General features: G+C 44.5%; 1 protein-coding gene and 3 non-coding genes across 8 annotated transcripts; all 4 read right to left on the reverse strand.

The window, feature by feature from the left end:
- Positions 1–1,850: 1,850 nt before the first annotated feature.
- EIF4A2 (eukaryotic translation initiation factor 4A2) lies at positions 1,851–11,291 on the reverse strand. 5 transcript variants are annotated; one of them, XR_009555599.1, is made up of 12 exons: positions 11,139–11,248; positions 8,844–8,886; positions 8,622–8,754; positions 8,238–8,377; positions 6,569–6,737; positions 5,990–6,099; positions 5,551–5,694; positions 5,014–5,151; positions 4,319–4,408; positions 4,007–4,086; positions 3,344–3,424; positions 2,451–2,663 (listed from the first exon to the last, which is right to left on the reverse strand). XR_009555599.1 is itself a non-coding variant. In XM_060242589.1 (11 exons), the coding sequence occupies exons 1-11, from the start codon at positions 11,165–11,167 to the stop codon at positions 2,519–2,521; spliced, it is 1,221 nt and encodes a 406-aa protein (XP_060098572.1). In that variant the 5' UTR covers positions 11,168–11,291; the 3' UTR covers positions 1,851–2,518. The 5 variants fall into 5 exon arrangements, 2 of the variants coding, with proteins under 2 accessions (XP_060098572.1, XP_060098573.1); XR_009555598.1 differs by having other exon boundaries at positions 3,327–3,424; XR_009555597.1 differs by having other exon boundaries at positions 3,323–3,424.
- Positions 5,336–5,514, reverse strand: LOC132574555 (small nucleolar RNA SNORA81). Its single transcript, XR_009555632.1, has one exon. It is a non-coding gene; the product is annotated as a small nucleolar RNA SNORA81 (small nucleolar RNA).
- On the reverse strand, positions 5,825–5,954 carry LOC132574540 (small nucleolar RNA SNORA63). Its single transcript, XR_009555617.1, has one exon. It is a non-coding gene; the product is annotated as a small nucleolar RNA SNORA63 (small nucleolar RNA).
- On the reverse strand, positions 8,453–8,523 carry LOC132574557 (small nucleolar RNA SNORD2). Its single transcript, XR_009555634.1, has one exon. It is a non-coding gene; the product is annotated as a small nucleolar RNA SNORD2 (small nucleolar RNA).
- Positions 11,292–11,783: the final 492 nt, after the last annotated feature.

Here is an 11,783-nt window from a genome sequence, read left to right on the forward strand (position 1 = left end):
CATGTGTGTTCAAGAAGTTGTAGAAAGGATACACCTGACTCTGAAAGCTTATCTCTCTATGGCTTTTAAGGAACTGAATAATTCTGTAGTTGTTCAAGGTGTCTTCTAATAAGGCACACTTCAGAAGTGGGGAGAACGAACAAGTAAAAGCGTCTTGTCCTTGTTCCTGTTATCCGTCAGGGTTTCTAACAGTCCTTCACCATACAGGATGGAAGGAGGGGTAATTCCTGCATTTGCTCAAAAGCAAGACTAGTTTATTTCTCCAGGTGTACTATTCTACCACTCCGCCCCCAAGTCACCTCACACTTCCACTTAAGTTAGTTACATTCAACAGATTTTATGGAGGGGGGGGTAAACTTCCCTGAGTGAAGAAGTTACCTTTTTCAATTTTTTTTTTGGTGGAGGGAGAGAACTATGGCACTTTAGCCAGGATAGTTATGGAATTCAGTGGAGGAAGGCTGAACTATTGAAAGCTGCCTCTAGTAGACAACCATGGTAGTTCATAACCACTTCATTTTGCCCCTTGGAATCACAAGTTCCCTGGTAACCTGCAGTCAGCTTTTTTTGCAGAAAAAGACCAGCAGGAACTTATTTGCATATTAGGCCTCACCCCATGGCACCAAGCCAGCCAGACCTGTGTTCCTGCTAAAAAAAAAGCCCTGCCTGCACTACTGCAGTCGAACCTCGGCTCAGTGTCCCATCCTTCTGAGGTTGGTAAAAATGAGTACCCAGCTTGCTGGGGGAAAAAGTATAGATGACTGGGGAAGGTGATGTCAAATGACCCCATAACAAAATGTCTGCCAAGAAAAAGTATGCCTTCTATTGAATCAGACCCTGGGTCCATCAGAGTTAGTATTGTCTACTCAGACTGGCAGCTGCTCTCCAGCTGTTTGTCACACCTGTTTGCCTGGACCCTTTTTAGTTGGGAGATGCTGGGGACTGAACCTGGGACCCTCTGCTTACTCAGCAGATGCTCTACCACTGAGCCATACTGTTCCTCCCATCACCCCATGGGCTCAGTCATGATTATGTGCTTGCAGAGGGGGCTAGCTTTATCTTAGAATCAAAGGGTACTTGTGCTGCAGATAAGCAGTCATGGGGAGATCACATGAAATTGCTGAATAGGAATACAGGACTGTTTCAGTACACGCTAATTTCCTGCCCCTACACATTTTGCATTGTAGCTTGTAACACCCTTCCCACCTTCTGTCTGGGATATGTGGACTCAGGGAGCTCCATTTTTACTTATATCTGATGGAAAGCTTCTGACCCTTGAAAACTTACACCCTGAAAATGCTGGTCTGTAAAGTGTGCAGCAGACTGAAACACATTTTGGTTACTGCAAGTAGTTGTGGAAAAGCTCCTTGAATTCATTTTCAGATGCCACTCCAGCTCCCAACCTCTAAACAACCCACTAAGCATTTTAAGCTCTGAACCACTGAAAAGGACACTGGCTCCAGAATCTAATGATGTTGAGTGTGCCCAAATAAAACTTTCTACAAACTCAGTAAGGTGTAGAAAGGACAACCAGGCACCATAGGTGGGAGTTAAATGGCACAACATCAATTAGATCATACTGCACCAATAGCGTACTTTAGCCTTTGAATGCAGGGGCCCGTTTTACGGCACTGGGCACAATGTGGGACTTCATGAAAGACAGCTCTGCTTGCAGAAAACCATCTTCGATGCAGCATGTGATCATGTTACTGTCAGAAAGGAAAATAATAAGATCCAGCTTGCTGTCTTTCTCTTTAACCCTACTATAACCACTAATCACTGATCTGTGCTTACACTAATCACCATCCACTGCCATCACTAGCCTTCCCAAGAAGCACCCAAATTCACCCAAGTGAATATATATAAGTATTTTATTGAACATTCAAACTTCATTAAGACATGTGCAATATGGCAATTTTAATGGGTTTTACCCTAACTAAGACAATAGTAATGATTGCTTGCTGGGGTTTCGCAACAGGGTCCAGATCACACTTAACACTAATTAAATACTTTATTCAATAAATACATACCAAACAAAAAAAATGCATTTTAATGCTCTTATAAAAGTGTAGTCATTTTGAAAGGCCCTTCCAATTCAGTCTAATATAGAACTATAACATACAATAAAGGTAGGTATGCCAGTTTAACATAATTGGCTGATTTTATACAGCACTTATACCTTTTAGTCCATAAGTAAATTATTAAATGATAAAGAACATCTAGCACAACCACTTCTAAGGAACTAGGAAATAAATTTCTAATAAAGAAAAAATTTACAGACCCCATGACTTTCCACCCAACCCCAACAGTCTAAACCCTAAAGAGGAGAAAGCCAAGGGCTCTCCCCACAAAAGCTCACGACAAAACGTCGCTCCGCTTATCAAAAATCTGTATTTCTGATCCGTAATGAGCATTGAGACAAGATTCAATGTATCCCCCAAGAAAGAAGCACAATGCACGTTGTGGATCGCCTAGTCAGCAACAGCGAGCACTGCATTCCAAAAACATCTCATCCCAGGGATTAAATGAGGTCAGCCACATTCATGGGCATTTCCTCCACTGTAGTATTGTAGAAAGTCTCAATATCCCGAAGGATCCGCTTGTCCTCCTCAGTGACAAAGTTTATAGCCACACCTTTCCTGCCAAAACGACCACCTCGGCCAATCCTGCACAGAACAGGGGAAAAGAGTGTCAGAAAGCCAACTTTTTCTAGTTACCTGTTTGGGGGGGGCGGTAACGATCAAAATTATAATAATTAGTATACTTCTTGTAGCAAAATAAAATCAGTTCATTTGGGTTACACCACAAATCCTGGTTTACAGTAATACTGCTTCAGGTGCCAAAAGTATATCTCGCCAGCTCTTTACTGGTAAAATTGCAGAGGGCTGTCTGATTTTGTGGCAGACACAAGTAACATTTGCACTCAGCATGACTTCCAAGGGGGGGGGGGGGCTTACTCCCCAAACTCTTGGAGAAATGCTCTCACCATCCTTCATACAGTTTCCTTCCGAATGGGCAGAGCTTGATGTCAGCTTGCAAAACTTAAAAGTTCGTTAAAAAAAACCTATCACGATTCTTCCCAATCAAATTTCTGAAAGCCAAACATTCAACTATCTTCATTTTTCAAAAGACAAAAGATTATTCAGTGGGAAAACTTATTTTTGGCAGGACAACAACTAGTTTCAGTGAAAAACAAGGCTTACAGGGCACACAATATGTACAGGCTAACAAACCCACAACTCCTGCCTGTCTGGCCACGCTATTAAGAGCTTATAAGACAGACATAGCTCACAACAATCATGACAAGAAGAAAGTATATAAATACCAACTCGCTCTTTATTCATACAGTGTGCCGCTTACGAATCCACGTCCTAAATTACGCCGTCGTTTCTGAGCACCATGCCGTCATCAACTGGGCTAGCGACTCCTGTATTTTTTTACATCAAGTAACAAGGTACAATTTACTTCATTTAGGTACACAGCTACCAGGAAAGTTAGCTAAGTCTAGGGAGATAAACTGCAAGTACTACTAGAATACACCAGAGAAAGAATCCCACTGTAAGAGGAACCAAAGCAATAGTGAAGGTGTTGGCAAAGAAACTTCCAATAAAGCAACATTAACGCTGAAAGAAGGAATTGATAAATCTAGTAAGAAAACTCACAGCAACTTTTAAAACAGCTTCAACCTCCAACAAGCCTAATCAACCGACTACTGAGAATTTTTGCAGTCTATAAAACATGCCACAGAACATTAGTTCTGCAGCCATTAAAAGCTGCTGCACCACAACCTCAAATTATCAGCCGTCAACATCTGTTAAGTTTTCCCACTGTTTTGTTTCATTTGCTAACGAAGAAGCTCTGCCCCACCCCATCTTCACATTATATATACACACACCACACAGGGGATGCAAGAAAGCAAGGCAAGTTTGAGGGGGTGTAAAGACCCTGAAGAAACTGAAGCAACCTGAACACTGGAGTCAGCGCTCAGTGGAAACGTTCACCAACTAACCTGTGAATGTAGTTTTCACGATTGGTCGGCAGGTCGTAATTTATAACCAGTGACACTTGTTGCACATCAATGCCACGAGCCTGCAAGGAAAGGAAAAATAATTACTAAGCCACCCGCTGTGCTCGGGGACTCCCCAGGGAATCTGGTTTTGTTGACCACGTTATAGTGATGAACTGCAATGGTGCAAAAGTCCATCGTGGAGCATGGTCTTTACTCTTCCAACAGCTTGAGCAGTGCAGATTACAAGAAGCTGCACCAAACGAAACAGCTTTGGACCAAGTACCTACAGAGGCAATGACTAGGGGTACTCACCAACAAGTCAGTGGTGATCAAGACACGGCTTGATCCTGACCTAAACTCTCTCATGATGACATCTCGCTCCTTCTGGTCCATGTCACCATGCTGCGGGATTAGATAAAAATAGCTCTTGTTACTCGACACCTTAACCAGACACCCCAAGTGCTCTTCCTCCACTGAAAGGGATAGCACTCCACATTTCATTGAACAATCTGAATTTTACCAAACTACGTCTTGATTCATACAAGCAACTTTTAAAGGGTGGATGCCTGATTTCAGTCTCTGCTACAGGGAAAATGTGGACTGGAAAATGCAAAGGAGATACCAGTAGTACTGCATTAATGCAGTGGGCCATGCATCTTTTCATTCAGGGCAGCTGTATACAAAAGCAGGGCAGAGCCAGCTACACTTGCAGCTTGTTTCTCAAATCCAATAACATACTATACACACAGGGATGCCAAACTGCAGCTTGAGAGCCATATGTGGCTCTTTTGCACATACTGTGTGGCTCCTGAAGCCAAGAATGCATTTAAAATTAGTTGCTTTATTTCTACTACTCCCCCTCCATCTTTTCCTTCCATCCATCTTGCGGCTCTCAAACATCTGCTGTCCGTGTCTTGTGGCTCTCAAACACCTCACTTTTATTGTACGCGGCTCTGATGGTAAGCAAGTTTGGCCACCCCTGTACTATATATACATTAAAGTCTTACCAGAGCAGAGACGGTGAAGTCCCTTGCATGCATCTTCTCCGTAAGCCAATCTACTTTCCTTCTTGTATTAAGGAAAATAACAGCCTGCGTAATGGTCAAAGTTTCGTACAAATCACAGAGCGTATCCAGCTTCCATTCCTGCAAAGCAAAAGGAGTAACCATAAACTGTGTGAAGTTAACACACAATCCTTCTCATGCAATGCTTCAAAATTCTGCTACAGAGCAATCCTGAGCACATTAAGGTCAGTGGGGCTTAGAAGGGCATAGCTCTGCTTGGGATTGGACTGCTGGTCAGCAGCACCCTGAAGGAAGTTTCCAAAATGACTGTTGCACCGAGTCTTCAGACCAGGACACTGGACATTAAGAAAGAGGTCCGCCCAAGTCTTTTATTGATCCAGTGCGTTTCATTCTTCTTCTTGTGTGTACTCTGCTGGCATTACCACAGGAGCCAAGACGCAGCATAGCTTCTGCAGTTTTAGCACAGTGCTTGAACAAGAAGAGCAGGTAGTGAATTTGTTTCCTAAACTCTGCCCGTACCTCTCTCTCTACATTAATGTAGAATTGTTTGATACCCTCGAGGGTCAATTCTTCTTTCTTCACCAGGATACGAATGGGATCTCTCATGAATTTTTTGGTCACTTCCAACACATCCATTGGCATAGTGGCAGAAAGCAACACAACCTGAAACAGGAAATGTTGTTAAATGTTTAATATGCTGTTAGCACCCTGAGCTTGTTTGCAGGAAGGGTGGGATACAAATAGAAATAAATACATAAACGGACCAATCTAGTACACTGGACAAGAGAAGGTAATGTATGAAACCAAGCGTCCCTGTCTGCTGTGGAATCAAAGCAGACAAGGATAGAAAAGAAACATTTTGCTCTGTGCAGGGGGAACGACAATGCAGCACTTTTACAGCTACACTGTAACTTTACCTGCACTGGCCATCGTATTGTTGTATTAAGTTATGTTTTACCTGAATGTTTGTGCTTAGCTTCTGAAAAATTTCATAGATTTGATCCTTAAAACCCCGGCTCAACATTTCATCAGCTTCATCCAACACGAACATTTTGATCCATTTGGGTGCTAGAAGAAAGCAAACGAAAGCTTGATATAGCAGTTGCGCTTCTAGACTGCATTATGACTTCATATAAAGCCAAGACTTGACTCTATCAAACGCTAAGACAGTAAAATCCTTTTATGTATCCGTCTATGTGCTGTGGCTGACCCTTCCCCCAGAGTTTTTGTTTATTCATTTAAAAAATGTTGTTAAACCCCACCCCGCCTCCAAATCTACCACCTTATAAGGCTTTCAGGGCATATGAACATATGAAGCTGCCTTATACTGAATCAGACCTTTGGTCCATCAAAGTCAGTATTGTCTTCTCAGACTGGCAGCGGCTCCCCAGGGTCTCAAGCTGAGGTTTTTCACACCTATTTGCCTGGACCCTTTTTTGGAGATGCCAGGGATTGAACCTGGGACCTTCTGCTTACCAAGCAGATGCTCTACCACTGAGCCACCGTCCCTCCCCAGTTAAACCAGTACTTTACTTACACAGATAGCGCCTGTTTAACATGTCAAACACACGTCCTGGTGTTCCCACCACAATATGGGGAGCCTCTGCCTGCAGCTTCTGCATCTCATTGCGAACGTTCGTGCCACCAATGCAGGCATGGCAAGTTGCACCCATATAATCGCCAAGAGCCAAAATAACTTTTTGGATCTGAAACGGTAAGCCTCCATTAGAATTTATATTAATGGAAACCCCCCCTCCCTTTCTTGCAGCGAGCACACACAAAAAGTACAACTCTCGTGAGAATCTATGTGCAGTATGCAAACCCATTTGCTACCTAGAAGGGCCATCTCATAAGCAGCTCACCTGTTTTCTGTATCAGTAGTCCTCTACTACTAAATGCTTGTTCCCTTTCAGTAAGAGCCCCTTGGTCTTATAAAAGGAACATGCTGAAGTATTCATATTCCCCAGCCAGTATCTACAGACTGGTCTTTGCTTCAGTTGAAAGCAGAACAGAACTGCATGCCAACAAACAAGCAAAAGTATAACTGAGCCTCCTGGATTTATTGTGACAACTTCTTCATAGATGTGTCACTAGTTTGCTATGTCAGAGGAAAAACTAACCATGATCAAGCTAAGCAACCCTGTTGTTTGATTCCTTGGCAGTGCTAATAGATGGACCTCCTGATGGCGCCTGGTTTTTTTGGCCACTGTGTGACAGAGTGCTGGACTGGATGGGTCATTGGCCTGATCCAACATGGCTTCTCTCATATTCTTATGTTCTCTTAAATCACTCTGGCAAATATGCCTTACAGCTGACCCATTAAATATTAAGACTAACATTTTACACAACCATCCCAACTTGAGCAAGATAGATAGTCCTGTTAGTCTGTAGCAGTAGAAAAGAACAAGAGTCCAGTATCACCTTAAAGACTAACAAAATTTGTGGCAGGGTGTGAGCTTTTGCAAGTGACTGCTCACTTCTTCAGATACTTGTCAAGACTTCTGGCTTTCCAGGGACAATCAGAGGCAACTACAGAACTATGGTCCAAAACCAAATTGAGAGATCTGATTTTTTTCAGACTCTCAACCAAGTACCTTGAGGTACTGAAAAAGTTAGGTAGACACTTTTCTCCAAGGACCAAACTGTTAAATTTGGGGCCTCAAATGAAAATTTAATAAGTCCAGCTGTACAAATTTTTCCAGACTGGTCTGCGCTTATCAGAAGTTTCAGCGATGCTCAAGTGTAGTGCTGCAAAAATGCTGTTCAAAACCAAAGATTAAGAGACTGAAGCACACACACACAGTACAATTACACATATACAGAAAAAAATGAACTGATCACATGTGCACTGCAGTTTCCATGTTGCACAACTGCATGCATTTTAAGAGCGCCTTTTCTCAAAGGACATTACATTTCAGTTCAAATTATACTGTTAGTATCACTAAGTGTTCTGGACATGCCCCCTCATCAATCCTACAAAAGCTTTCCCCACTCTTCACCCCACAATCAATGGCCTGTTCACTTCTGCCTTCTCCATGTATTTAAAGGCGAAAGACTAGGGGAACAGAGGCCAGGTACCATGTTTGCAGCCCAGAGACAACCAGTAGTCATTACAAACTTACAAGAAATCTGTTAACTGTCCTACAGTTGTGAAACCTGAAACCTATGCAACATGTAAGCAGCTTTTTTAACTACACTATCAATACCTGTTGAGCCAGTTCTCTGGTAGGGGCCAATACTAGTGCTTGGGTCTCCTTGAGATCAATCTCCAACTGTTGCAGGATGGAAATAGCAAATGTGGCTGTCTTGCCAGTACCTGACTGAGCTTGAGCAATCACATCATACCCTAAAAAAAGGATAGATATTTACTGCTCCCACACACAACACATCAAGGATTCAGTTTAACTGTAGATTCCCTTTCAAGTGATCAGCAGTTAAGAATTCTCTCCACTTCAGGTCAGTCCCGAAAGATGGTATACCATCATCTCACTTTTCAAGGAAAGATGTGTTTCACTTCCCCCAATGCGCAAGACTGAGAATAATGTACTTTTCCAGTTCTGAATGCCTGCTAGTATTACGAATGAACCTACCTTTGATACATGGGATAATAGCCCGCTGCTGAATGGCTGAAGGCTTCTCAAAACCATAAGCATAAATTCCTCTGAGGAGGGATTCTTTTAAGTTCATATCATCAAAATTGTCAACGATTTCATTCCAATTGCTCTGCAAGAAGAAAATTAACACAGATGTTACTTCACATATCAAAGCTTACCCCATAATTATCTTATAGTGTCCCTCATTGAAATACTAACCTCAATGACGCCATCGGGGTCCATTCCCTCTGGGCCATGATCTCTGGAGGAAATGAAATTAAAAACAGCTCACTCAGTAACATTCAATTTTAAATTTAAAAACTCCTGAATATAAGTATGCTTTACAATCACTCCAGGATATTTACATATTGCAAGCGTGCTACCCAGCACTAAACAAGCAAGGAGTTGCCCTTCTTTCAGAATACAGGATTAGCAGCCACATCCATGCTTTACTGGGAGACACACATGTTCTAATATGGTACAGTGGACAGCACGTGGAGTCCAGATGGAGGCCTCCCATTTAACTGTCATGTGTAACTAGCATCTGCCTGAAGTCTGAGAGGTTCAGTTGTATAAATATTTTAAATATATGGCCTTGGGCAAGTCCTCACTCTTCGCCAATTCTAACTCCCCAAGAAGTTGAATTGCATACCAACAATTTATACTCAAAAAGGCAAAACAACAATACATTACATCCACCACCACCCTTTGGCACAGCAATCTTTCTGTACCAGTTTCAGCAGCATGTGGCAGAACAAGAAATTCTTATGATGACTCTACTCATGGCAAGACCATTCCCAGCATACATTGCATTTTATTGTGTATACACCTAATGCAATACTAGGGGCATAATTCACAAAGGGAAATTTTGTTAGGGTTGGCGTTTTTAATCTACTGAAAAAAAACTACAGACATTTAATGCCATACTTTCAAACTCCCTGTTCCAACACAGCAGCACAAAAACTACACTGTATTAAAATACCTTACTTTCCCCCCTCTTCCCCATTCCTCTTGTACGTGTAAGCACATTCCTGTGTACTGCTCACTTCCCACAGAAGCACACCACCTAGTTCAAAGGTGCACACTCATGGCAAGATTAAACACTATTTCTTTCCTTGGATTTTAATACAAAAAAAATTGTGCTAACACAAGAACTGGAAGGGTGGCAGATAGTGTGATCTAACTTTAAGCTAAGTTAGTGTGATCTAGCTCAGTTTTTTAGCCTCCAACTCACACGTTTCTGTCTTAACTCAGGAAAAATGGCCCTAGAGCAGCAGTGGCCAAACTGTAGCTCGGGAGCCACATGTGGCTCTTGAAGCCCTCCACCATCCCATCAGCTGGCTTGGAGAAAACATTTAAAGTTAACATTGCTTTCTTTCCATCTCTCCCTCCCTCCTCCCCATCTATTTCCTTCCTTCTCTAATGTTCATGTCTTGTGGCTCTCAAACATTTGATGTGTATTCTATGTGGATCTTGCGTTAAGCAAATTTGGCCGCCCCTGCCCTAAAGCAAGCTAATTTGTGCAGTAGCTCACAAATTTAATGCCAAAAGTTCACGAAATAGAATTTTTGCTCACGAGATTTGTCGAGAGTACTGGTGGCAAAAACACTTTTGTTGCTTGGGGGGCGGGGGGAAGGCGTGTGTATGTATGGGGAGACATCAAGAGCATGTGGTGTAGAAAACACGAAGAGAAAAGGAATCAACGTGGATCCTCAAGGGAGCCCTACAGTACTGTCTACTCAGACTGGCAGCGGCTCTCCAGGGTCTCAAGCCGAGGTTTCTCACGTCTACTTGCTTGGACCCTTTTTTTAGTTGGATATGCCGGGGATTGAACCTGGGACCTTCCCCTTACCAAGCAGATGCTCTACCACTGAGCCACCGTCCCTCCCCAAGTGACAGGAGCGATTACAGACGCGCTGCATCGTTAGCAATGGAGGCCTCCCGGGGTCGGGCCTTCGCGGCCTCTGCCCTTCCGAGAGGGACCGCCGAACTCTCGCGAGAGCTCCACCCCTCCGGCCCGACTGCGCAAGTCCGAGGACGCGCCGGTGACTGACGAGGCTGCCGGCGAACGAACAGCCTCTGCGAGCCGCGCCCCTCCCTGCTCCCTCTCAACCCCCCCTTCCTCGGGCAAAAATGGACTCTTCCGAGGCACACGGGATGGAGGTCTTTCCCGGTCACCGCTTGGGCGAAACCATGCGGCCCTACGAGGAGGGGGGGAGAGAGAAGGGAGAAAAAAATAGACACGCTTCGAGCCACCTCGATCGACACGCGCCCAGCGAGAGGATTAAAACGGGAGAAAAAAAGGAATCTACGGAAGCAGGAGCTTTAAATAAGCCACGGGGTGGCCTCAGCTTGTTATATTCCCACCCCCCTTCGGATCGTACCACTGGAGGCAGGAGCGAGGGAAGAAACCCAGCTCAATCTGACAGAGCAAATTTCTTCTCCCCCCCTCCCCTCCCTCAAACACCTTCCCCTTTCCTAACCAACAACTCCCGTTCCCGCCTTCCTTATTACCGGCTATAATCCGCGGACCCGCCTGACATGTTCCGATGACCGCCGCTCTCCTCAACTGAAAAGACAGCGCCTCCGCGGCGACTCCTTTATATATGCTCTCCGTTGGCCGGCTCTACTTTTACTCTCCCTCCGCCTCTCGTTGCGGAGGGATACATGAAATGAACGGCCCTGTGCAACGACTACAAATACAGCCCTCTGACACCGGCGCGTCTCCCTTGTCCGCTCCGATAAAAGATCTTATAATAGACAAAACGTCTGGGGGATAACTTGAGGAGGATGCCGCCCTTGAGTCGAGAAAGACGCGCTGTGCTCAGAGAAACTACTTTCACACCCCGTTGGAGCGGAGGGATATTGCAGCAGTTGAGAGTCGCCGGGCTGCGTCCCGCTTGCTCCCCCCCCTCCCACTCAGGCTCGTAAACGGGGTTTCCCAGTCGGCCCCTGCCTCGGAGTGGACTGGCTGGGGAGCCGGGGACGGGGCGGGGCAAAAGGAGAAGGGGCGGGACTAGAGCGGGGAGAGTGGGAGGAAATGGCGGTAGTTGCCTGAGGGGAATTCCTGGAAGGTGGGATGGAGAGAGAGTGGGCGAGGAGGGCGAAGGAGGAGAGGGAATCATGGGAAAGAAGGAGAGTCTGAGGATGAGAGACTGT

The sequence above is a fragment of the Heteronotia binoei genome, chromosome 6 (assembly GCF_032191835.1).
Source record: "Heteronotia binoei isolate CCM8104 ecotype False Entrance Well chromosome 6, APGP_CSIRO_Hbin_v1, whole genome shotgun sequence".
NCBI lineage: Eukaryota > Metazoa > Chordata > Lepidosauria > Squamata > Gekkonidae > Heteronotia > Heteronotia binoei.